This window comes from Anas platyrhynchos, chromosome 27, assembly GCF_047663525.1.
Source record: "Anas platyrhynchos isolate ZD024472 breed Pekin duck chromosome 27, IASCAAS_PekinDuck_T2T, whole genome shotgun sequence".
NCBI classification, from domain to species: Eukaryota; Metazoa; Chordata; class Aves; order Anseriformes; family Anatidae; genus Anas; species Anas platyrhynchos.
Window position 1 is genome coordinate 9,020,409 of NC_092613.1, and position 25,330 is coordinate 9,045,738.

At 45.8% G+C, this 25,330-nt stretch overlaps 2 protein-coding genes across 3 annotated transcripts in view; one reads left to right on the forward strand and one right to left on the reverse strand.

Moving 5' to 3' along the window:
• The first annotated feature begins 232 nt into the window (after positions 1-232).
• Positions 233-2,629, forward strand: OLFML3 (olfactomedin like 3). Its single transcript, XM_027445133.3, has 3 exons — positions 233-537; positions 859-1,144; positions 1,585-2,629. The coding sequence occupies exons 1-3, from the start codon at positions 430-432 to the stop codon at positions 2,367-2,369; spliced, it is 1,179 nt and encodes a 392-aa protein (XP_027300934.1). The 5' UTR covers positions 233-429; the 3' UTR covers positions 2,370-2,629.
• A 9,176-nt stretch (positions 2,630-11,805) lies between these two features.
• The window catches only part of SYT6 (synaptotagmin 6), a 37,952-nt gene continuing 24,427 nt past the window's right edge, over positions 11,806-25,330 (reverse strand). The window contains exons 4-7 of one of the 2 annotated variants that reach the window (XM_013092214.4): positions 20,753-20,873; positions 19,296-19,467; positions 18,481-18,631; positions 11,806-13,421 (exon numbers count right to left, since the gene is read on the reverse strand). In XM_013092214.4, coding sequence (XP_012947668.1) covers positions 13,350-13,421; positions 18,481-18,631; positions 19,296-19,467; positions 20,753-20,873 — 516 coding nt within the window. In that variant the 3' untranslated portion in view covers positions 11,806-13,349. The remainder of the gene's footprint in view (positions 13,422-18,480; positions 18,632-19,295; positions 19,468-20,752; positions 20,874-25,330) is intronic. The other variant, XM_072028485.1, reaches the window with a different exon arrangement.

A 25,330-nucleotide genomic window follows, 5' to 3' on the forward strand; every position in this document is an offset into this window, starting at 1 on the left:
CCGCGACGGCTCCCCCAGGAGGCACGGGACGCGGCTCGGGGGGGGGGGGGGGCTCCGGGGCCCGTCTCGCCCGGCGGCCCCCGAGCACCGAAGGGGCCGAGCCGCGGGGCGCCAGGGGGCAGGCGCGCACCGTGCGCGGCACCGCGGAACGGCGGCACCCGGGGAGCCGCGGCCGGGCCCTGGGGCGGGGGGGGGGTCCCGGCTTGGCGGGGGCCGCTGCCGCGGGCAGCCCTGGGCAGCGCGGGGCTGCGCGGCGGCCCCGGCCCCGCCGCCCGTCCCGAAGGGGTTAAGGCGCCCGGGGCCGGTGTCGCGGGGGGCGCAGCCTCCCCCCCTCCCCGCTCCCCATCTGGTTTCCATCGGGGCCGCGGGAGGCCGCAGCATTCCTGAGCGCTGAGCTGGAGGCGGCGCCGGCCGCAGTCTCGGACGGCCATGGGGCCCTGGCGCTGCTGCCTGCTGCTGCTGCCGCTCCTCGCCGCGGCCCCGCGCGCCCAGCAGCAGCTCATGGAGTACGTGGAGCGGCGCCTCGCCCTGCTCGAGGTACGGAGCGGGCTCCGCGCCGCTTCCCCCGCGGACCGGCGGGGCCGGGAGCGGGCCCGGGGCGAGGAGGAGCGGGGACGGGGGCGGGAGCGGAGCCGTCGGGGGGCCCCCGCGCGGCGCGGTGCGGGAGCGGTGCTGGGAGGGGGGAGGGGGGGCCGCGGGGGGACCCGGGGGGGAGCGGGAGGGTCGCGGGCACGGGACGCGAGCGCCGGGGGAGCCGCGGGGGGCTCCCGCCGTCGGGCGCGGGGGCCGGGGCGGCTGCCACGCGTGGGCCGTGCCGCAGCTCCCCCCCCTCCCCCCGCGCCCCCTCGGCCTCCCCAGGAGCGGATCTCGCAGTGGCACGAGCAGAGCAGCCGCTACTCCACGGAGCTGCGAGACTTCAAGAACCAGGTGCTGGGGATGCTGGAGGCTGCCGAGAAGGAGCGGGAGGCGCTGCGGGCGGAGGCGGAGGGCGCGGCGGTGCGCGTGGACCGCCTGGAGCGCGAGGTGGACTACCTGGAGACACAGAACCCCGCACCGCCATGCGTGGAGGTGGACGAAACGCTGATGGAGAAGCAGGTGGCCACGGCTAAGCAGAGGAAGAACGAGAAGTACACCAAGCTGACCGGTGAGAGCCTGCTGTGACTTCTCAGCGGGGTGGCCCCGGGTGCAGGGTTGCCCCAGGCTCGGTCACATCGTGGCATTGACTCCCCAGCGGGGTCTGTGGTGTCTGTGGCACAGAGCCCTGGACGCCTGCAGCTGCCCGGGAGCTGCGTGCAGAGCCCAGGCCAGAGCCTTGGGCATCTCCCTGGCTGAGCTGGGCTGGGCTGGGGGTGGCTCCCCTAGCCCAATGCACAGGAACAGAATGGGGCTTACTGGTGCCAGCGGGGATGGCACTGCAGCCTCTGCAGCAAGTTTGCAAGGGAGTTGCCTGGGGACTGGGGTGGGACACACCGAGACCTGTGTGCATTGAGCACAGGGTGACCCCAGCACGGGGCAGGAACAGGAACCTCCCTGCCTGCAGGGCCGGGTGGCTTTCAGGCTTTCACAGCTGCTCAACTCTTGCAGATTGCAGCGACACCATTGCGAGCGTCAGAGCCATGAAGATCCTGAAGCGTTTTGGCAGCTCCTCAGGTCTCTGGACCAAGGATGCTGCAGGAAACTCTGAGAAGATCTACGTCTTTGATGGCACTGCCAACGACACGGTGTATGTCTTCCCCCGCATGCGGGAATTCACCCTCTTCTCTGCCACACGCAAGGCTGCCCGCATCAAGCTGCCCTACCCCTGGGTGGGCACTGGGCATCTTGTCTATGACGGGCACCTCTACTACATCCGCCAGCAGGGCCCCTTCCAGGTGATCAAGTTCAACTTGGCCAACAAGACGGTGGTGGACAGCTCGGTGTTCCCAGCCGAGGAGCAGATTCCTGTCTTCGGGCTCTCCCCCTTCACCTACATTGAGATAGCAGCAGATGAGGAGGGGCTCTGGGCCATCTACGCCACCAAGGAGAATGAGAAGAACATATGCCTGGCCAAGCTGGACCCCACCTCGCTTGACATCGAGCAGATGTGGGACACGCCATGCCCACGGGAGAACGCCGAGGGCGCCTTCGTGGTGTGTGGGGCGCTGCACGTGGCCTACAACACCCGCCTGCCCAGCCGCTCCCGCGTGCAGTGTGTCTTTGATGTCAGTGGGACGCTGGCCCCCGAGGATGCCTCCCTCGTCTACTTCCCCAAGCGCTACGGCTCCCACTCCAGCATGAAGTACAGCCCCCGGGAGAGGCAGATCTATGCTTGGGATGACGGCTACCAGATCATCTACCGCATGGAGATGAAGAAGAAGCTGGAGGTCTGAGGGGCCACGGCAGGGCCCCCCAACACCTCTGGCAGCCCTGCCCCAGTGAGCGCAGCCCTGTCCCTCCTGCCCTGGCATGGGGTGGCACTTCTGCCCCGTATCCCATCACTGTGAAAGGGTGAAATGCTGGACGCCCGCCCCAGGCCTCCCTCCACCTGCCAGCATGGGGTGTCCCTGCCTATGACCTCTCTGAAGAAACCTGGACTAATTAAACAAGGCTTTCTTCTCTGTGATACATTGAATAAATGCTATGCAGCTCACTGCAGCCACCTGCTTGGGGGGAGCATGGGGTGCTGGGGCCAGGCTCCAGAGCAGTGAGCTCCACACTGCCCCGGTCACCCCGCAGGGCTGTTCCCAAGAGTGGGGTGTCTGTGCAGGGCTGGCCAGGGCAGTGAGTATGGCAGCAGCTTGGGGGGGTGTGGGCAGGGGGCCTGGTGGTCAGGCAGGGCATTAGGCCAGGGCTTTGGCACTTCTGAGCCAGGCCAGGGTCTGCCTGTTTTGTATGTACAGAACTGTGAGCAAACAGCAAAATCCATTAATCTGAGAGGACAACTGGAGATTTTCTTCACGTGTTGGTGAGCCATCCTAGCCAGCAGTCACCAGATGTTGCTGATATTCCCAGTTTATGTCTAATGAAGCACAGTTGTCTTCCCTCTGCAGTCACAGGGTTGTCACAAAACCCATTCCTATGGCCCTCAGTCCCCCAGGTCTCTTCCCATCCCCGCTTTGTGGCGATGAAACCTGTGTGGCTCCATGGTGGCAACACCCGAGCCCCAGAGGAGATGGGGGCAGGACGGGGCTGGTGCTGGAGCCCCTTGGGCAGCAGTTCTGGCTCTGTCAGGCCTGAAGTCCCCCCAGGCTCTGAGCAGGGGGGCTGGGGGCTGCAGCAGGCACATGCTGGGCACGGACATGAGCAGAGCACCAGGAGGGCCCTGGGCACAAAACGGGGCTTGGCCTTGGCCACCCACAGCTGGCAGCAGCATTGAGTGCCACTGTGCCACGTCCCACCAGTCCCTGCCACATCACCCAGCAGCAACTGCCCCAGGTACTTCCACTCGCACCTCATCCCTTGGCAATGCAGGACTTGGCCCAGAGATGCCAGAGGTCATCCAGAAACCCAGACATTCTGTGATTTATTCCTGTCACAGTTGCTCCAGATGCCTGAGAACACAGAGGCTGAATTACGAGGTGTCTGTGTGTCATTAAGCACGCTTTTTTCACATTAGAAATCAGGTCTGGGTACAAACGCTCAGTATATGAAGCTGGGAGCTTACCTGGCCAGGTGAGGATTCCTCCTGCTGGTGTGGCGCAGGGCCGCCCAGGGAAGTGGTGGGGAGCACGGTAGCAGCACATACAGGGGCTCTGGGGGCTGTGGCCGTGGTGTGAAGGGCCACGAGCCCTCCTGAGCCACAGCACCGCCACACCGTCCCCGCGCTGCTGAAAAGCCAGGCCTGCCTTGAGAGATGCTGTCCTGCAACGTGGAGGTGACTCGATACTTGCTTCACATTCTGTATTATAATTATATTGATTGCACAAGAAAAATGTTTAAACACACACTGATTGTAATTGGGTGGTGCTGAAAGTTCAACACAGTGCAAATCAAGCAGAGAAATAATCCAAGAGAGAAGAATGATGCGAACCGTCAAGTTAATTTATAGCCCTTTTCAAGATCAATAACTACAGTAACAGAAATACAATTTTCAGAAATTGCACAGTTGTAAATAATTATGCCAATGATTTCTCTGGCTTGAATTAAAACTGGTGGGGCAGCAATGATTCTTACACCAGAAAACATCTAACCTGAAACAGCATTCCTGCAACATCTGACGGTCACTGCCGCAGATGCCAGTGCTCGCCTTGGCATCAGTGGCATGAGGAACAGACGGCAGCTGCACTGGCAGGCTTTTGGTTGTCCAGAGTAGCACAAATTCATCAAACGTTTTAATGTCTTTGGAGAATCTGGCCGATTAGGATTCACCTTGCCATTGCAGGAGGAGCACAACGCCCTGCAGCTGGCCTGTGTTGCACAAAGCTCCTCTCCGGAGCCCTGGGGAGCAGACGGGAAGGCCAGCCTGTGCACAGTGACAAACGTGGCTCTTCCGTGAGAGCTGAGAACCTGTGATTTACTCATAGAAAACTGCTCATGGAACGAGGCAAATGGTTTTCTCTCCACTGCCTTGTGGCTGTGCTGCAGATGCAGCCCCTCCAGCTGCAGCTTTACCCAGGCTTGCAGCCCCCAGGCAGCAACCACGGTTTTGGTGCATCCTGAGCACTATGGATGACAGCCATGGCCTGAACCACCTGGTGCACCTAGCAGACCAGGATGCCATGACGCAGGAAAGTGGGGATGCTTGGGAAGCATTTACTAGCGTGGGAAGTTGCAGCTTTTGGGGCAGGAGGGCTGCCTGCTGCTACCCTGTAAAGTGCCGACACGACAAACGCTGCCTGCCCTCACCCACAGAATTTGTTTTGTACAAACACTTTTGGAATGAGGCAAAATGGAAAAATAACTGCAGTGTCTGATCGGCTTATAAAACGCAGTACTTATCTAGCACTCCACATCTTCAAAGTACTTCAAGAAACATCAACAAATTAATCCTCAGAATAACCCTGTAAAGCAGAACAGCATTATCTGCATTTGCTGCCAAACCCTTAGACAAAAATCATGTTTGATCTGTAAAAGTGGTTCCACTCTGAGCTGGCTGAAGGGAGCTCGGGCGAAGCGTGGCTGCCTCTGTGCAGCATCTCCTGTGGCCAGTGGGCTGAGCAGGCCCCAAGCCCCCGGCCCACAGCTGCCCTCACCAAGAAGAAAGACATAAAGGCCAGAGATCACCTCCTGCTAGGTTTTATTGATTTCTCTTTTTCTTGCTTAAATATTTATCAACCTCATTAAGAGGAAACAAAGGTTGTGCCACAGGTAATGGGGCTGCCAGGACGCCGAGTGCCCTGATAAACATTAATTACCCCCCACCTGCATCTCTGCCCCTGGGGGGGGAGCAGGGCGGGTGAGGGACACACAATGACACCTGCATTTAAACCCTGGGGCTCAAGATCTGCTCCACTGACCTTGCCCCTGTTTCTGCTGCCAGGTGCAGCTCTGCCCCAGCCCTTTCCTGGCACTGCTCACACCCTCTGTGTCTTCCCCTCCCGGAGCTTCCCTAAGCCCCCTGCCCCTATTGGGAACAGGGTTTTCCTTAGCTTGTGTGGCTGATCCTTCCTCACTCTGCGCAGCCCAGACCTCAGAACTGCCCAGGCCACTGCCACCCATGGAGTCCCTCTGAGCTACCATGCATTTAGGATGAACCCTTGAACTCAGAGTTACCAGTGGCACAGACTCTGCTGTGTTCCTGTTCATCCCTTGGGCAGGTTCACCTACAGCCACTGTGGCCAGGCCCTTTCCCCCTACCAGACTTTTTTTAAAGCTCTTTTTCTAAGTGTGCTCTCAGCTCAGCTGGCTGACGAAGGTGGCTCCAGCACAAGAGCAGGGACTCACTCGTGTCCCCCTGCTCTCCGGGCCACGGGCTGCAGCAGGCACAGCGCCTTGTGGTGCACGTCCCTGACCCGGAGCTGCCGCAGCTCCACAGGGGGCAGAGAGCCCCTCCACAGAGGCAGTGCTTCACAGCAGTGCTATCGCTTTCTGTAATGAGAGATTACTGGAAAATATGCTAATATGCCTTTTCTGGTGAAGTCACTGCTTTCCTTGTGAGTCTACAGTTTCTCATGCTTTAATTGCCAAATATTTTATCTCTTTAAAGAAGAATCTGTGTAAGTAATAATTCCTTTCATCTTTGTTCCTCTTGAAAAATACTTCCCTTCGGAAGGCAATCTGATAAAGTAAATTGAGAAGTTATGTTAACGCTAGGAAAGAGAAAGCAAGATCTCCCACAGCTATTTTTTTCCTCTTTGTCTAATTCTCAATGATGCTGGCTTTTTTCTTGCTCTTTTCCAGCTCATGAGAACCACTGATAAAGTGAAATGATTTTTCATGTAGCATTAGAATCTAGGAAACTAAATTAAAAGTAGGCAACTTAAACAAGTGTATTGTAAAGATACTATTGTATTGCAACAAGAAGGGGAGAATAACTTCTCCATTTAATACTTTCTTAATGTCTGGTTGGCAAGTATAATCATAGGCTTTTAACTTCAAATAGGTATTTCTGCCCACATAACATCTGGTTGAGGTCTAACTCGTCACACACGAATTGGGAAGCAATAACGTTCTCTGTCCAGGACTTCACAGAAGTGGGAGGATGTAGGAGCTGGGGAGGATCTTAGTGTCAGGAAGGAAAGAAGATGACAGCAGCTTGCTTAAGGTCCTTTGTGCTTTGCAGTGGAAGTATAGAATAAGCAAAACTGAATTTGCCAGAATTGTTTGCTGAGAGCCTCGTGGCAGAGGCAGAGCCCTGGCCTATGGCTTCATGCTGGTGTGGGCTGGCCTGCCGTGCCCTCTGCGGCACCCAGCTGCCTCCCACCACCATCTCCAGCCCCACCACAGTGCTCTCGTTCCCTCTGCACTCTCCTCTTTGCACGTGCTTTGCTGGCAGAGACAATGGAGAGACAGAAAGTGGGGTTTCATTAAAGAAGAGGATTCTGCAAAAATATGGGGCTCATTGTGGAGCTGACAGGTCCGCTGGAGGGAAGAAATTGTGCTCTGCTCATCCTTCCTGGTGCTGGGACATCTGTATCATCCTTTCCTCTTGACAAGAAGATTAAAAACAAAATCTTCAGATTCAGAGCTCACAGCCCTGTCGGAGAAGCTGTGGTTTGCAACACGCAATGATTCATTATTTTCTGGACAGTTTCCATTATGAACAGAGTTTGCAGTTACCTCAGTACTTTGATCAGGCTGGATTGTGCTTCATGCATCGCTCCCGATTCGCAGTAAAAGGTTTGTCTCCAGTCAACAAGGATATTGCTGACACGAGGAGGACCCACGCAGGCAGCTCGCACCATGCTCAGGATTTCATGCATCCTGCAGTCTACGTGATTTCAGTGGGATCTTCTCTGCGGTGTTATTATTACTAATTCTATTATTATGAAAGATGTTTCCTGAGGACACAAAAATACTAGCTCAGCTATTCATCTAAGCAGTTCTTTAATTCCTCTGCTCTCTGAAAATCAGCTCCCAGAGCGTGTCTGGAATAGATCCAAATTTTCTGCTCAGTACATCCTCCCAAGGCAAAAGTGCTGAGGGATGCAGTGGGCCTTCCTGTGGCAAAGGATTGCTTGGGTTTCCCTCCCCTGTGCTTTGCTCTGTCACCGGCTGCAGCCTGGGGGTCATGGACCAGTTCCAAAGACCCCCAGAGGAGTTTTGCTGGTCTGTTTGCCTCTGGCCCCTCTCCTGCAGCTGAGGTTGGGTGAATGGCAGCTCCAGGCCCAAGGCACGGGCAGAGGCAGGTGCCCTGCTGGGTGCAGTGAGCACCCGTGGCTGTGCTCAGGGACGTGGGACCCCAGGGGGACAGAGTGGCTGCCCCTGCTTGGTGCAGCACCCCAGTGCTGGGGCCGAGATGGTGCCTTTCTGCCGCAGGCATCTGGCAGCCTGGAGGGACTTATAACCATGGTAACTGATCATTTCAGAAAATTGATGTCATGGCTACACAGGTAGGGTCAAAAAAAACAATATATGTTTTTTTTCTGTTTCTAATAAAATACAGAAGTGTATTATTGACTCACTAATATCTTAGTTAAGTGAATTTCTTCAAAATTGCCTATGAGCCCTTGCAAGTGAAGTGAAGATGAGCACTTTCCATGGAATTGCTCCAGTAAGAAAAAAGGTGAGGTCTGACTAAATCCACGAGGCAAAGCCACCAGGGCAGGCATCTGTGGAGGGGACTGGAGGCCCGGAGCCTGCACGGCTCGGTGCCTCCTTGTCCTGGCTGCTCCGAGGGGCCCTGGCTCGTCACCCTTGCCCCACCAAAGTGACATGCTTCCTTCCTTGTCCCTTGCCAAGCGGCAGCGCTTGGCACCTCTCACTGCAAGCTGCATGCTTGCAATGGGTGTGGAGAGGTTTTAATGCTGGTTTAGAGCCATGGAGCATCTCAGATGAGCGAGCCACTGGCTGGGGCAAGAGGAGCAGGTCTGTGACACGGCTCCATGGTGGGGAAGCCGAGGCAGAGCGCTGCTCCTGGGGCATGGAGGTGGTGGCAGGGCCCTGCCAGGCATCCAGGGAGCAGGGGTAGCGGCTGTGGGGTTGGTGGGCCAGCTCCCAGTGGGAAAGCAAGATTTTTTATGTGTTATGAGACCATGCAACGGAGAGGAAAAAGAGAACAAAGACATGCGTATTAATGTATCAATTAATTTGCAATAGAAAGGCAGGCCCTGACCTCCATGGAGCTACTTCCTGCTGAGTGGCTGCAGCACTTCAGTCACTTTACATCTCCTGCTTAGCCTCAAAGTGCTCCAAGCCCTGCGACCAGGAGAACTCCAACAGATGAGCAGGCAGCTCGCAGACCAGAGTTATGCTTTGTAATCAGCTCCTGGAGGAGATTGCTCCTCACAGCTTTGTTCTAAATTCTCAGTGCTTCCTTGACTGCATTTTTTTTTCTATAAAAGCAAGGTTTTAAATGAAACGCAGTTTTCCCCAGTGGAACCATCTCCGATGTCAGAGTAATCTGCCATCTTCCTTCCATTCCTTATCCAAGCCTGCCTGAGAAATTGAAATGTTCAGGTTGCTGCAGAACACAGCAAGAAATAAATAAAATTTAATCAAGGGACACCAGTACCAATAACCCCCATGAAATTTGGCATAGCTAGGGTGCAGCATCCTCATGCTGTGTGTCAATTGTGCAATATCCCTTTGAGATGCTCAGCTGTGTTCAAGCAAACCAGGCAATTACGTGCCATGGATCTTCCATTTCTCATTTCATTCCAAAAGCGGCTTGGTTCGCCCTGAAGGGTGTTTGTTGCTGAGGTATCTGACGATCCTGCATCTGGCAGCACAAATGCCTATTGCTGCAAGGATTGTCTTTGCTCCGGAAAACATCTTATTTTTTGCTGGTCATTCAGACACACCAGGCACCCGGGGCTCAATGGGCTCTTTACCTGCCTAATCACATTTTTGCATTTTATTTCTGGTGCTGGAGCGACTCTTGTCTCCACTTGGTTTTGGTGCCGACTGTTTCCGTGGCAACAGAATATGCTCTAGGATTTGTGTTGAGCCATTCAAAGGTATTTTATTAGCTTTAATGAACTGTCTTTTTAATAGAAAAGTACACTGGGTTTTTGAAATATATGTGCTGTAAATTCCTTATTTTTAATTACAAACATCATGACAACATAATATATATAACTGTATTTGCATGACTAATGCACTGTTTTAAAATGTTTATATATAAAACAGTAAAATGTAATTACAAATTATCCCTGTGTCAAGTCCAGGAAAATAAAAGAAAACATTTCTTGAGCATTCAAGTGGCATTGCCACTGAAGGCTGACTGCAGCAGAAGTGTCATTAGCCAAGCAGTGTTACCAGGGATGCCTCCAGCACTTGGACAAAATCCATTTTTTCTAGGTTTGTGCATCTGCAAAGAAGAGCCAAGCTCCGCTTCTCACAGTCTCACCTGCAGCACTGGCCTCTTGACAGCCCTGACTTTGGGGTGATGTTCATCCTGGCCAAAAAAAACAGGCTGCAGCTCCTGCACAGCTCCTTTTCCATTGCAGCTTTCTTCTCAGTGCAGACAGCAGAGCTTCACAGCAGCTGACCTCACTTTCCACTGTGTGTTTTTTCACATTTTTGTCTTATACCAAGTTATTTTGCTCTCAAATCAGTGGGTGGGAATTTGACTGCGGACAGTTCCTTGGCCCCATCTCTGTTCTCTTGTAATGAGCAGTCCAACATACCCGTGAGGATTCACGTTGCCCTTTGTCCCCATCATTAAACTAGCAGTAATTAAGTGGCAGGCCTCGCTGCAGTGTCTCTTGCTTTTCCTACAGTCAGTCGTTGTTCTATGAAACTGGAGACTGTGAGACTAAAATCAAAAAGAAAAGGAAGGTTTGGGAATGCTATCATGTGTTTATTTTGTTTGCGTTACTCAGCATAAACCATTCATTTGTGGCTGCTTGCAGACTTTGCAAAGAGACCAACAACCAGCACTTGTGCAGGCTGTTCCATGGTATGTAGCCCTGAGGTGGTCTGCCTCATTTTGCTCGATAGTCATATAACTGCTCTGTGAGTTATTATATAATTAAGAGTAGCATGGAAAGAGGGAAGGAGTAATAAAGTCTGATTGAATTCTGGGATGGGGCTTGTGCCAGCTTCAGCTGTTTTCAGAGTTATAATCCTTCTTTAGATGAAAGAGAAGTATTTGTGCTTGTACAGGGTATCTAGTTTCCATTAGTGTGACCAATCTTCTTGAGTGGCTGTGCTGAGGCGATGACAAACACACAATGGTTTGATTAGCCCCTTTTTGAGGGATGAGGCAAAATCTCAGCATTTAAAATATAAATGTAGGGGGTTTTGAGACATTGAGGAGTGGGTGTTTCTCACTAGCAAGAGATCCAGTTTTCCAGTAATGCAAGTGACAGTCAGTATTGAGTGGAAATTGATTATCTGTGTGAAGCAAGGATTAAAAATAGAAGCTTTGTGTCAAACCCCACGTATGTTTTGACTAAATCCTAGATAACAAGAAGAATGGATAAAAGACAGAGAATATACAGAGAACACCAAAAAAAACCAATAAGCCAGAATTAAAGAAGAAAAAAAAATTGAGTGGGTTAGTGCAATTAGAGACTGTTGAGTGCCATCTTCATATCCATCTGGGGCTGTGGCAGCTTGCTCTGGGCACAGCTTCCACTCTGCACTTGTGTTACAGGTGCTTTGATCTACAAACCTGTAAGAGGCCTCCTCCTATTCATGACATTAAAAACCTGAAGGCTCGGTCCAGCTCAGATCAAGTTTCAGGGGGACTGCAGTCAGCTTTTGAACCATCCACTGTAAACCAATTATTTGGGATGGTTAAGAACTTTTTCCTATAATAAGACTGGAATGTTCCCAGAAAGGATGAGTTGCCCTGGAAGTACTCAGTGGTGTCCTTTGGTAGAGGTACACGGTACTTCTCTTTATGCTGGAAAACTACTTTCACCAGTTTTCCTGGTACTACTTTTACTAGTTTCACCACCTTTCTGTTTAAATGGACTGTAAGCTCTTGTTTTTTTTTTGTTTTTTGTTTTTTTTTTTTTCTTCTGTGACTATTGCCCCAGCAGATCCCCAGAGAATGTACACAGCCTGTCCCAGGACAATCAAGAACTGTGGCTCTGATAGCCTAAGGAGTGTCTACTTCAAAATGTGTGGTCTGCCTTTGCAGCATCCCTTACCAAGTGAGGATGTGTTATCATCACCTTCAGTAACATCTGCTATGATTACTGTAACCATTTGAAATCACATAGCACGTGATTACTGCTTTTATGAGAGGAAGCATTTCACAAGGCAAGGCAAGAGTTACAAATAAAGTGATTTTATTGTTTCTGCTTCTATAGCACGTGGCACATAAAGAGAATTAAGACACAAGGTGTGACTAGAAGGTACGTATTTGTCCATCACTGAACTCATCTTACCCAGAAAATCAATGCAAATGAATATCCTTCTCTGCATTCATAACAGTTCTGATGTTCAGTGAAGGCTGATGCTGTGACATTTAGGAAAATGAAAACTGAAGTTGACCTGAAAATTGTGGCTGATGGATGCAGTTTCTGCTAACCTGATGTGAGGAGCAATGGCTGTCTCTCTAGCAAATTTCATTTTGACTCAAAACCTAAATATTTTAATTTATTTTCATTAATTTAATTAATTTAATTACAATGGAACAAATAGCACTAACATATTTAGCAACTCAGAGAAAAATCCAAGATGTGAAAGCGTCCAGAATCTGCAGCTGTCTGATAAAGATCAGCTGAATTAGCTGTACTTGTAAAGCTAGTACATAGCATTGTAACTTCATTTTTGGTCTCTGCAGCCAAGGAGCCAGGGAAGTTTCATTCTTCACAATTTGATCTTCCTCTGGGTCTTAGGCCTTAGAAACTTTATACATTAAGGAAGTGCTGATTATTCAAGACAAAAGTGTGGAAGTTCTTCTACTATTATATTGTTTTTCTATATTTCCCTTTACCCTTTTGTTCACCCTTTATTACTAGGATGATGTAAGAAATAAAGATCTAGTGTTCATGCAAGAATTTCACCTATTTCTGTAACATCTTCTCCCCCTTCATGTCTGAGCTCCACTCATGACAACTCCAGTGCTCCACGTGATGTGGTGATGTTATGGGGGGTAATGACCAGCAGCTACAAAGGGAGTCTTAAGAAACTGTTCATGCAGGTAGCTCTAGGGAGACTTGAAATACAGAAATACAGTTCCACCCACATCCCTGCCCCACGCCCAAGGAACCAACAGCTTTTTCTTTTTATATATGACAAAAGGAATTTGGGATACACACTGCACACACTTCTAACAGCTCATGAACACCTCTACATGAACAGGAAACCTGTAAACACATTGCTGAATTTGGGCTGATCACAACAGTAAAGATCTGCTCACAGACCAGAAGTCTTCTCAAGTCTTCCAGTTCTGTTCTTCTAAGCAGGCACAGACAGTGCAGCACAGCTGGTCCAGATGTCTCCTTTCCTGGCAAAGTATGCTGTCTGTAGAAACTCAAAACATCTTTGCAATTTTCCAGCCTTCATACACATTAAAAACTATTTTACATCTTATTTTACAGACCAAATTTCCATCTCATGTCTACTGAGCTTCTTCCTCTGGAAACAGGTCCATACAGTAAAAGCCACAAAAAGAAACACATCACCTTGGGAGACATATTAGACAAAGACGTATTTGACCACAAAACGGGTTTCTGCCTTTACTTATGCGGGAACAACTAGGCTGGAAAGTCTTGCTGCAGCCACTGTCACTCAGCAACAAACTACTGAGACTGTAGGCCAAGTGCAAAAATAACTTGGTTTAGTCCTGTTTTTCTTGTTGCGCTGCTGTATCAGGGTGTGGGTGGTGGTTTAGGAGAGGGACAAGACCCCTGGCTGTCAAAGCTTGCTGCTCGGCCTTGCCACTGGTGGGAGAAAAAAGAATGAAAGCCTAAGCAGACAGGAGAGATTATTTGAAACTCTTACATCCATTTACCTTGTTCCCTATCTCCTCTTTTACAGTATCATCTGCTCCACAGCATGCTTCAACTCATTGAATGCCTGCATTTAGCCAGTCAGGAAGAATTACTGAATGCTCTCTTCTATTACTTTATAAATCAGTCCACAATTGTGAGGACTGATATCCCCTGCCCAAAAGAAAAATAAATAGTATCTATATACATTCTGTAGACAGTTTGCTCTTAGTTTACCTTTCCACTGTGTCCTGGTTTAGTGTTGGTGGGTTTTGTTTGTTTGTTTGTTTTTAATAAATACTGAGTAATTGCAAAAAATGCTTTCCTGTATTGGAAAGTATTATTTATTATTTCCAGTATTGGAAAGTATTGGAATGGTAGTATTATTCCATAGAAGCTATGTCCACAGTGCCAGAGATATTTCTCAAAATGAAAATCAGATCAGAGTAGACAGAGCGAATATACTTTTTTTTTTCTTTTTTTTTCCTTCCATACTTATGAGATCATAAATTATTAGTCATCTGCCTTGGGGGCTATTACTATAATTCAAAATCATTACTACTTAAGCTTTTGAGTACTTGCCCATCTCACCATCTTGTTTATTATATTCAAATGACAAATGATAGACATCTCCCAAAGACAACAAGAGGCATAATACTTCCACTGCTTCTTTATCCCCCAGATCAATTCCCTCCTCTCCTACGTAAGCAAACTCTTTGCTAGATAACATTCACACTTTAGTGTATATGAATTTCACTTCTGTGGGTGAAAACTCATTAGGCAAATTGCACCAAACCAGTTCAAGTAGAACTAGTCATGGGAAAAGAGAAATCACAGCAATGCATCTTCTGCCAAGTCCTGAGCACACACATCACTAAGCTACAGAAAGAGCATCCAAACTACTGTGAAGAACATCCCGAGGGTGTGCAAAATGAAGTTTTTCAGACTCATGATAAATTCTGGGGAACTTGTTTCTCTGGTGACATGCACATTTTGTTAGGGGAAACATTTAACATCACAGACTGTATGCACAGTGCATGTGGCCCAAATGGGGCTCAAACACTCCCAGAGTACCACTGCAGCTTAGACATGAAATCCAGGTACTCATTCTGCCAAGGGAGAGGCAATCATGAACCAGGCTGCAGACAGCACAACTCAGAAACTAGGAACAGCTCATGGGAAGTCAAACATGCCCAGAAGTCTGGAAGATGTTGGTTTTGCATATCTTTAAAGATAAATGGTTGTTCTTCATTATGTCATGACAGCTCTCAGCAAAGTTGTCTTTTTTTTTTTTTTTTTTTTTTTTCTGGAGAAATGCTTTAAACTAATAAATGCTCCCATGCCAAATGTCAGAGGTACTTGGCAACATCAAAGGCCTGTTTTGCATTGCACTGGTGATGCTACTCTGTGATATAAGGTGGAGTTTTTCTTTATATACAACAAAGAAATTTCCAATGTTCAGAAGTCCCCTTCATAGTCTGGAAAGATACACTGTAATTTTCTCTATATTTTTTGTAAACACATCACTTAACCTGGCAGACTGATGTATTGATAAATGTAGAAGAAAGTAACAGCAAAGAGCTTTCAGTCAGAGTAATTCCAAATGGCAAAAGCAAGTAGAATTCTAATCTCTGTTCACAAACTCTCCTTCTAAAAGTCAGTGTGAGGAGGATACTGCTTAGGAGCCTGTAATTAATGATTCATTTGCACATGTTCCTTTTTAATGATGATGGTCATTAAAGAAGCACCGTCATTAAAGTTTGTTACTCACTGTTGATAAATATGGAGCAACCAAAGACATGACATGTGACAAAAGAAAGCTTCCCTAAGGACTCCTGCAGTGGAAGAAAAGCAAAACTGGCTCACAGATAAAAGACCCTAGCAACTCCTGCCACCCAGAAGCAGGGTTTTGGGGCTGCATTAGTACAGCTCAGCAGCTGGAGGAAAGGGGCTGCAGCGGAGCAGCCCTGTCCTTCAGGCACATCCTGGCACCAGCAACAGTGGGGACCAAGAGGTTGGTTTGTCCTCACTGATGGAACACACTTCCCTGTTGACATTGTTCTTAATCGTAACTTCATCAGCATGTATGATTTTGAGCTGTATTCAAAATATGGTGGAAGCCCCTTTTTTAGACAGAGCTTTTCCAAGAAATACCTGTCAGGGCACTATGTGTGTAGATCAGAAAACAAGTTCCAGATTCCCCATTCTTTCCTACATGTGTCTGTAGTCTAGAGCTATGTGATAAGAGGCCTCTCCTCTCATCAAGAGCATGAGGGATATATGACTGTGGAGAGGCATTGGAGAGAAGAAAGGGGGACTAAATAGCTTTGTATTCTCCAGGTTAATAGCTTCAGTGATCTGTTTCTCAACTTACACCTTTATAAAGACGCTTCAAGACTGGTTTTCTTGGTTTCACTTTAAGCTCAAGCACTCAATCAGGAAAGAAACAGACGCACAGAAGAGGCTATTACTAATCACCGGAGCAAACAGAGAACAGACAGTGAGGATCAACCAGAAAGTGAAGGCTGCATTTGCTGGTCCCTGGCACCAAACACCCTTGGAGATGATGACAGTGGCTGCTGGGAATCCCAGCACAGACTGAACCGCCCCACAGCGAAGACACAAGGGCCAAGGACAGGCGCAGGGAGATGGCGGCAGCTGGGCCCACACCAGGGCTGTGCCAGCCCCTGCTGCTGCTGCCCGGAGGTCAGCCTGGTTGGGCTGGGTGGCCTCCACCTGCTGGGAACCTGGAGCTGCATGATACAGGATACAAAGCCAAAACTACTTTTAAAAGATTCACAAACATATATGGAAAAGATGATGTGATTAATTGTAACCAACAAACAGCATTTCCCCTGTAATTTCTGTCCAGGATCCTGTGCCTTTTTCTGCCTTTTTTTTTTTTTTTTAAGCTGAGGTATAGAGCTGCAGACAGCATTGCTAAAGCTGAAAAGGGCAAATAAACACAGGGACCATTTGCTTGCTGTCTCTGTGCACTGGCTTGTGGCAGAGATACCACAACAGATGATCAGAGTGTTTGTTTGTGCTTTTGTTTGTTTCTTTGTTTTTAAGGCAAGCTCCTGACCTGCGCACTGAGGGGTGAAATGATTCACTTGTATTTTATTGGGGCTCAGCAGTAACTTTTAAAGTATATTTTAAGTGGTGAGTCATCTTATGTCTTCCAGTTTCTCTAAATTTCTCATAATAATGATGTCCTTTTCTTTCCATTTATTCTCAAAAATTTTACAGGAGTTTTTCTTTCAAACTCCAGCTTTCATCTGAAAAATAGTGTAGTAAAGTCATATAAACGACAAATAGCAGAAGGATCTCCTGCCCCTGGATCAGAGCTGGTGATGTGCCAAGGAGGTGCTACTGATGATATAGAATTGAGCTAACTAGTCAAATGATAAATCACTAAGCATTTATGCTAAAATGCAGCAGTCGCTGATCCCCAGCTCTCCATGGCAGCATGAGATAGCATATGCTGCTTGTCCAAATAGTTATGACTCATGTGAAAGGTGCTAGTGTTTTAGCACAAAAAGCCTAATGAATGCCTGGTACTGCTCACCACCCAAAGGCAATATTATTGTTATACACAAATTCTACACTGCTTTAATTCTGTTTTGATTTATACCAGTTCTGCACAACTGATCCTGGGTCATTTCTTCTTATTTACAGTGGTGCAATATGAGCTCATGAATGATCTCATACAACTGAGTGTGGATTGTTACATTTCTCTTATCTGATATTCTCCACTGTGCCTTAAAATAAAATATTTAATTGCTAAGTTCCTCTACTAGGTGTAAGTGGACCTGGGTCCAGGAAGAGAGGAAATTCCTCTGATTAGTCATGGCTCTGGGCAGCATCCTGCAGTCATGTTTCAGCTGGGATAGAGAAAGGCCACTAAGGGAAAGAGCAAGAATGAAAATTGCTGCAGAGATCTGCTAGGTGCTGGCTGGCCTCTCAGTCATACAGTAGCTGCTTACAAGTGCTTGGAGAAAGAAAGAAACCAGCACATGAAACAGACCTGCCTGTGGTATGGGCAAATTCAAATTTTAGAAACTAGCCTGATAAGAGTTGAGATGGAACATACTGAGCACAAGCTGTATTCTTGTTAGAGGAAAGACCAGATTTCTAAGAAAAATAGAGCCTACTCGTTTTGACTACAATAGTGGACTGCCATGGCTAGTATCTGCCTTCTACTAGAGCTCAGTATCTGAACTTCAAAGAGAAAATAAGGTAATCTTTGCTATGAATTTAGTCTGTGGCTTTGAAAGACATGTTTCCTTAACCCCAGTTACAGGTTTAATTGCTTTTATTTTACCACTGCTGGTCACAGATGCTGGCTTTATTTTCATACCTGAAGTGTCAATAATATGAGTGCCATTCTTCAAATTTCTCTCCTCCAGAATTTATGAGCTAAATAAGACATAAAGCAGACAACTCCATAGGAGTGTAAGAAAATGGAGTGCAAGGAGGAAGAAAATTCTAGAGGAGGTCCAAATGGCACTCAGTCTTTTCAGGCCAATGTCATCATCTGAGGCTGCATCAAATGAATCTCTTTCTCTGGAAATGCCTAGAGCAATTATATTTGTTATATCTATTCTCCCTCAAAGGCTTGGAAATGAGTCAACAAAAAAATCTTTTAGGATGAAAAATTGAAACTTGAATTATTCGATATCCCTGGACACTTTGTTCTGCAATCAGAACAGCTTTTGCTTTCCTTACCACTCTGTCTTCTATAAAACAAAAAAAAAAAAAAAACAAAGAAACAAACCCCACAGAAACTGTCACATCTGCAAATACAATCCCTTTCATTCTTGCTTGCAAGCTCAAGAAACTATTTCAAGATGATACAGAGGTTTTCGTTTTCTAGAGTTCATTTCTGGTGAGAACATTCCCTCAGCTTTTGTCAGGAACTCCCAGGTGAGAGTAACTCCTCTCTGAAAGCCCTGAAACAGCTCAGCCATGCACAATATATGCATTAAAAGGAAAGAATAGTGCTACACACCTCTTTGAAAGACTTCTTTACCTCCACTAATGGATGCCAGTGTGCAATGGGCTTGCGTGGGTATGCCAGCATCTCATTCCAGTGGTCTCTGCCAAGTCCTTCAGCATTGACTCCCACACGGCAAACCCCAATGATCTCATTATGACCCACTCTGAAGAAAAATAGGAAAGCAACACAATTATCTCTTGCTCAGAATGCTGTGCACAATCAAACCGAGACTTCTGACCCGTGTTATCAGAGCACCATGAGACATGATGCCAGTGAACATGGGACCTGCATGATACCTGCACTGCAACAGCAAGATCTGGCCTGATGCTGTTTGTGCATGCTGCTCTCAGAACAGCAAGTCCCTGTCATCACCAGAAACAGTTATAAAAACTTTAAAATGATTTGAAGTATAGATCAGTCCTGATACAGAATCTGAAAGCATGTGTCATGTAGTGGTGTACACCAAGAATAAGAACAAGTTCAGTCATGGATAATTCATACACCTATCACTGCTCTGAGTGAAGCCACTTGCTTTCTAAAACTGGATGATGAATTGCAGGACAAGTAAATAGCAAAGGGACACACACTACTCACTGAAGAAAATGCCATAAAGCAAAGGATCCATTTTACCATAGGTAGTATTTTAGCAGCTAATTATCCATGATCATAAGTATACATGGCTTTTTAACAGTAAATCACGAGAGACAGATTTATGCCAGACAGCAGTGCAATCAAGGTTGTGATAGTAAGGAAAATTACTATTGAGCAGAAAACCTGTGCCCAATGTTTTTTTTTTCCTCTCCTGTTCTCCAGAGTCTCCCACCTACCTATCATAATCCATGACAGAGATAAGTAGACTGACTTGATCCATATTCTCTGGGGGAATGTCAAAGATTATTGCTTCATTGTAAGTGGGATTAAGTGTGTTTTTCTTTATGGTGGTTTTCTTCTTTTTCAGTCTTCGCCCATCACAGAGCAAAGACACTTTGACATATGGATCTGAGAAGAAGAGAGAGGAGAAAGCCTTCTGTTTATGGAGATTTATTTTGTTACCTTTACTATATAGAAACAGCACTTTCCAAGGATAGACTTTAAATTATTGTCAGCCAAAGACTCTCCTCAAATGTATTTTTAGAAAAAAAATGATGTTTCTGTACCAATAGAATCCACAATTCCTTGTACTGGTATGAATGCTGACCAACCTCATGCCCCTGCAGAGGGGTTGGACTAGATGTTCTTTAAAGGTCCCTTACAACCCCAAGCATTCTACAGTTCTGTGAGGTTCAGGCACTGAAGAACCATCACTGCGGATTTCTCAGAAGGAAAAAAATAATCAGCTGTTTCTATCAGTGGTAAGGGTTTGCAAGTATACAAAGGCCACATCTTAAACCTAGAGCCAATATTCATCCGATGTTGATAGTGGGCACTGGGCACTCAGGCATTAATTGCATGGACACAGAAAGCAATCTTATTGCTTTCTGTGAAGCAAAACTGGAACTTCTTCAAAATTTGCCTAAGAACAAAATGTAATGCAGAATTTTGAGGATCAAAACTGGAAGAGGAGGTTATTTTACAGGCATCTTTTTCTATCCATTTGTTAAAATTATGGAGCAGAGTTACAGCGAATAGAGGAATTTTAAAAACCATTTTCCAATTGTTAGAGAGCAGAAAAAGAAGGTATTAGGGCAGCTCTACCTCGCATGCTTTCTACTGGCTGACCATAGCAGAATGCACTTTAGATACAAACAGCTTCTGTTTGTTATATTGGCTGCTTGGGCAATTTCAATGCATTTTGAAGTGGCACTAAACCTGCAGCATATTATTACAGAAATGCTGAGCTGGCTTTATCTGAAGTCTTAATCCTCAGACTTTTCAAATAGCATCAAGCTCCAGCTAAGCAGAAATGTTTTCTGCAAAGATCTTTTACTGTACTGTTTCTGTATTTTACACAAGTTGTTGATGAAATTCAAATACTATGACATTGATCTCTGGAAAAGAAACTGCTTTTCATGTAGAACACCAGTACACTGGCAGTCTCCTTGAACAGCACATTCAGATATAGAATCATCTTCCCTGGATTTATGCCCTTGGGAATGTGTTGAATAGATAATTCTACTTTTAAAATTTTGTGCATACTTAAAGCACGCACAAAACTTTGCCACGGATTTCAGTGATGACACATTTAGCACCAAGAGACATATGCCCACTATCCACTGACGCTATCTCAAGGGAGGAGGGGGAAGTGTGGATGCAATGGGGCCCTTCTCAGTGATCAGGCACCTACCTGAGTATCCAGTGATATCCATAGCTTTGAGATTCCTGCATTTAATGACTGTTAAGGTGAGGCGACCTGCAGTTGGCAAATAACAAAGGGAAAACATGATCTCTCCCAGGTCCACGCTTTCCTTCAATAAAACAGAGAACACATTATATTGGAAATGTTCAAGAATCAGTTAGGCTGCCTCCACGCTCTGACACAATGCTTTGTGCAGGATTCATGTAGCATTCACTCTAAAACAGGCTTTTCTCTATGCTGTCATTTTTCAGCGAATTACACTTTACTATATGGTGGTGCCATAGAATTTATTTTTCAGCATATTCAACGTTATTTGGCTAAAAATGAATATAGGGAACAGGAAAAAGTGTGTCCAAATGTTACAGCTTCAAATCATAGTTAAGGATAATCTTTCACTGCCTCAGTGGAGTGTGCATTTCCCATTACTACATTACAGCTAATGTACTCCTCTTTTTCTGCGCCATTGCTTACACAGAAGTGGCACCTGACACCAAATAAAGACCATAAAAGAAATTACAGTAGTATCAAGCTTGGCTGGAATGTACAGTATATATCTTTTTGTGTCAAATGCATGACACTAACACCTATTTCCACAATTAGAGGAATACAAAACAAACAAAGGAAAATACAGAGCAAGATCACAGAAAGGTGAGACCTTACCAGGCAGCAGAGCCGTAATTTTCTACTTGTACAGTGCAACAAATGCAATGAGGGACTTTATAGTGCATCCAGTGCCAGTGGTTCACCACAGAGAAACTCAGTACTAGAGATTTACAGACTTTGGTAATGCCTAACATTTCAGCAGAGGATAGTGATAATTCTGAGTAACGTGGTGCTTTTCTCTGAAGTAGAGCATGCATTTCTGGGTGGTTAAACACCAGAGGGACAGCACTTTCTTTCAGAAGAGAATTGTGAAGGACCCCATTTAGCAGAAACTGAGCTTTTGGGTTTTGACATGTTTGGAGCACCAACCTTTTTGACTTTCCTTCAAAGAGCTAACAAACAACAGGATTAATATGTGTATAAATAGTGAAATAACCTGCAGATGGCACTCAGAAACATTCATTACTTTCTGAACTATGAAGAGACCAATACAACTTACTCTTTCGGTGCTCTGTGAGACAACTTCTACAAAGAGCACACATAGCCCTTAGCACCTCTTGTATATGCAACCTTCTCTATTACATCTCCTAAAAGCCCTTTCTATCATTGCCTTACTTTGACAATTTGGGAAAAAAGTAGACCAAAAAGTAAGATTATAAACAGTACTGGTCTTATTTAAGCAACTGGAAAGCATTAGCATCTGAAGTAAACAGAAAGATTTCCAAATACCTTCCAAAAATGGTTTTTAAAAGTATTTTATTTTGTATATAGATATCCCACACCTGTAGAGCAAACCACCTATTTATTTATTTCTGGAAGCAGAGCATCATTTCAATATGATATAAGGATATGATGAAAAGAAATTGTAGCTGTGAGTAGTAGAGAGATGGAACTGCAAAGATAAGTAAATGCATTGGGCACTTTAAGTTTTGCTAAGTCTTGGGAGAATAGATCTTATTGATGGATGAGATTTTTGCCAAATTATTTCCTTCTCATTCTCTGGTAAGGCAAAGATCAGATATTTATTCCACTTAGACATTCAGAATACTAATGAGTGATATATAAAAGTTTTGATTCTTGACAGAGACTTCACTGGGCTTTCAAAGAAATTGAAAATCTTCTCAAGCATAGAGTGTACAAAAGAAATAAGTGGCACCCAAATGTTTTCTGTATAGAGAAATGTATGACTAGACTTGTAAGTATCTAAACAAACATCCCAGAAGGTTACGGCTTGCTGGTAAATATGAATTTAATACTCTTATCCACTCAGAGTTCCTGCTCTGATCTCTTGCTTGCCTCAAAACAAACAAACAAACAAACAGAAACAATGGCATCCCAAACAGCTTTCTTTTCGATACCACAAAATTATCTGAGTCACAATCTCATTGTCTGTGATCAGTAATGAAATATATGAAAACAGATACAGAGTTATTCCTCTAGTACCTTATTAAGGTATCAGGATGTTTTTCAGCACATACTATACAGCTTTTAGAACCATTGCATCTTCTTATTCTTGACCAAATTCCAGCTAATTCTATTCATGAGCTCAGGCAGGCAGCTTGAAGACTGTGTGTGCTCTAAGCCGGACAGCTGCCTTTGAGGCAGAGCACGTTTAAACGCTGTCACTAAGTGCTGTGAAGTGGCTGTCACGTTTACTTCAGCTGTCCTCTGGTGTCCTTTGCATCCCATGAGCTGAGTTGCCCCTTGCCCTTACTGCCCAACCCACATCTCAGGCCTTCCCATGCCTGAGGACTCCTCTCCATGGCCCTTGGATGAGCCCAGAATTGGCCACAATGGACCGCGGCTTCACACACAGAGGAGTCAGTGTCAGTGGTGTCAGTGTTGGTGTCACTGTCAGTGTCATGGGGCTGCCTGCAAATGGATACAAGCTCTTCAGTGCAGCCAATTTTCAGAGAGCAGGGAGCTCAGTATTTTATTGAGCTTTATTCATGTAGTGTCTTAAAATGACCACTCAGAAAATTTGTTCCCAAAATTACCATTTGTTTTTTAAAACATAGCACTTCTTGTTACCTTGATAGGTATTCTTCCTCTTATAAGATGAATTGCATTGCATAACAAAGAACCTGAATAAATAACAGCATTGAGGAGGCACTCAGTAATGAGTGTCTGGAATCTGCATTGAAAACATTGCTACTGCATCAAAACTGAGCTTGAAGATTGTGATTTCATCTCTGCACTGAAGTGCCCCTGGCTCCAATTAGACACTGCATCTACCAGTCTTAGATACAGACATTATTGATAGTAGAAAAAAAATAAAATAAATATTGTGAAATTATAGTTAGAAATGATTATTCTGTTATCAAAGAAATGAGCATCTGCATCTCACTCTGCGTGCTGGCTGTGCTGGCTGCTCTATCTGCTGCACAGTGCAACAATTATGCATTCAGACAACACACTGGGTTGGGTCTACTCTTTCATATGTTATTTGGTTTGTGTTGGCTTGGGAGCAGCTAGGGAGGGACACAGTTGCCAGAAGAGGTCCATATTATATCTTGAGAACACCCTATGGGCATCACATAACCTTCTATTCCTCTCCTTGCGCTGAGAGATCTATTCAGAATAAAAAACTAACGTAAATTGTTCTTTGACCTCACTGTATCAGGTCAAGAGATTTTTCTTTGTGACCATAAATACAGCCAAGTAAAACGTGTCCTGTGTGTACATTATTTTATAGCAGATTATAGATATTGGGACATTTCCAAAATTCGTATCAGCAGCTCTTAGGAAATAATGGAAGCTCTGAATCAATAACCTTTGCAGAATTGAAACCAAAAATGTTTCACTGATTCACAAGCTGTACAATCATTAATTAAATAGTTGAGTGGTAGCTATTTGAACAGTTTATATCATTGCTTAAGTGTGTTCCTATCTTCTTACCCTCAGGATTGATCTAATATATTATTAGCTACCCAAAGCTTTCCTTAGATATTGTAAAAACTGTATTTACCCTTCTCATTTTTGATTAAACAGAAATGTCCTTGAGTGTGTTACAACTGGCTGAGATGTACCAATATTGGCACATTCATTCCCAAAGAATGGCACAGGGAGAATGAGGGGACAGAGCCAAAAACAACACCTGATGTTACTGTGGAAGCTTTGCAAAACTGCTGCACATTGCTTCTTGGGTGTGATATTGGCTCTGCTCTTCTCACTTACAATACATCTTATTTGGAGGCTCTTCCCTCAACAGCCCTTCTGTTGGTGTCTCTCCACCTGTTTTTTGTAGCTTTTTTCCACATAGCATTATTTCTCTTGGTCAGCTTGGACACCATCGGCTATTTCTTACCGAATAATCCCAGAAAAAGACAGAACATTTGACACAGGTCAAAAATTGCATAACCTTCTCCTAAAGCTTCATATTCTATACTTTACATGTTTTTCCTCTAGTGAAACCAAGTGTTTTCCATCCCAGTTTCAGTCCTGGCCACAGGTCTCTTCCTTTTGTAGCCTTCAGGCTTCCTGCACTCCTTGCATGCTGATTGTGTAGAAAGGAAAGGGAAGCTCCATGCACCACAGCCAGTCCATTCACCATGGCCTGTAGAAGCTCAAGAGCTGCAGGCAGGGCTGCAGGCAGCTCCCAGCCACACCAGTGGGCTGCTCAGGAGCTGCAGTACAAAGGCAGCATCAACAGTAAAGTGACCCCAATGGCTGGAATCCCAAGCACTCAACAAAATCAGAAACTCCTGCAAACTTTTAGAAAGGTTTAGTGGAGAAAAAAATAAATGAAATGAAATGAAATGAAATAATAAAATAAAATAAAATAAAATAATAAAAAATAAAATAAAATAAAATAAAATAAAATAAAATAAAATAAAATAAAATAAAATAAAATAAAATAAAATAAAATAAAATAAAATAAAATAAAATAAAATAAAATAAAATAAAATAAAATAATAAAATAAAATCACTCTCCTGAAGTTTGGTGACCATGCAGCTTTGGAA

Bases quoted from the DNA above. Each gene is read 5' to 3' on its own strand.
- OLFML3 (XM_027445133.3), top strand. From the start codon at position 430: ATGGGGCCCTGGCGCTGCTGCCTGCTGCTGCTGCCGCTCCTCGCCGCG. The intron at 538-858 runs GTACGGAGCGGG...CGGCCTCCCCAG, and splicing joins GGCGCCTCGCCCTGCTCGAG to GAGCGGATCTCGCAGTGGCA. The intron at 1,145-1,584 runs GTGAGAGCCTGC...CAACTCTTGCAG, and splicing joins GAAGTACACCAAGCTGACCG to ATTGCAGCGACACCATTGCG.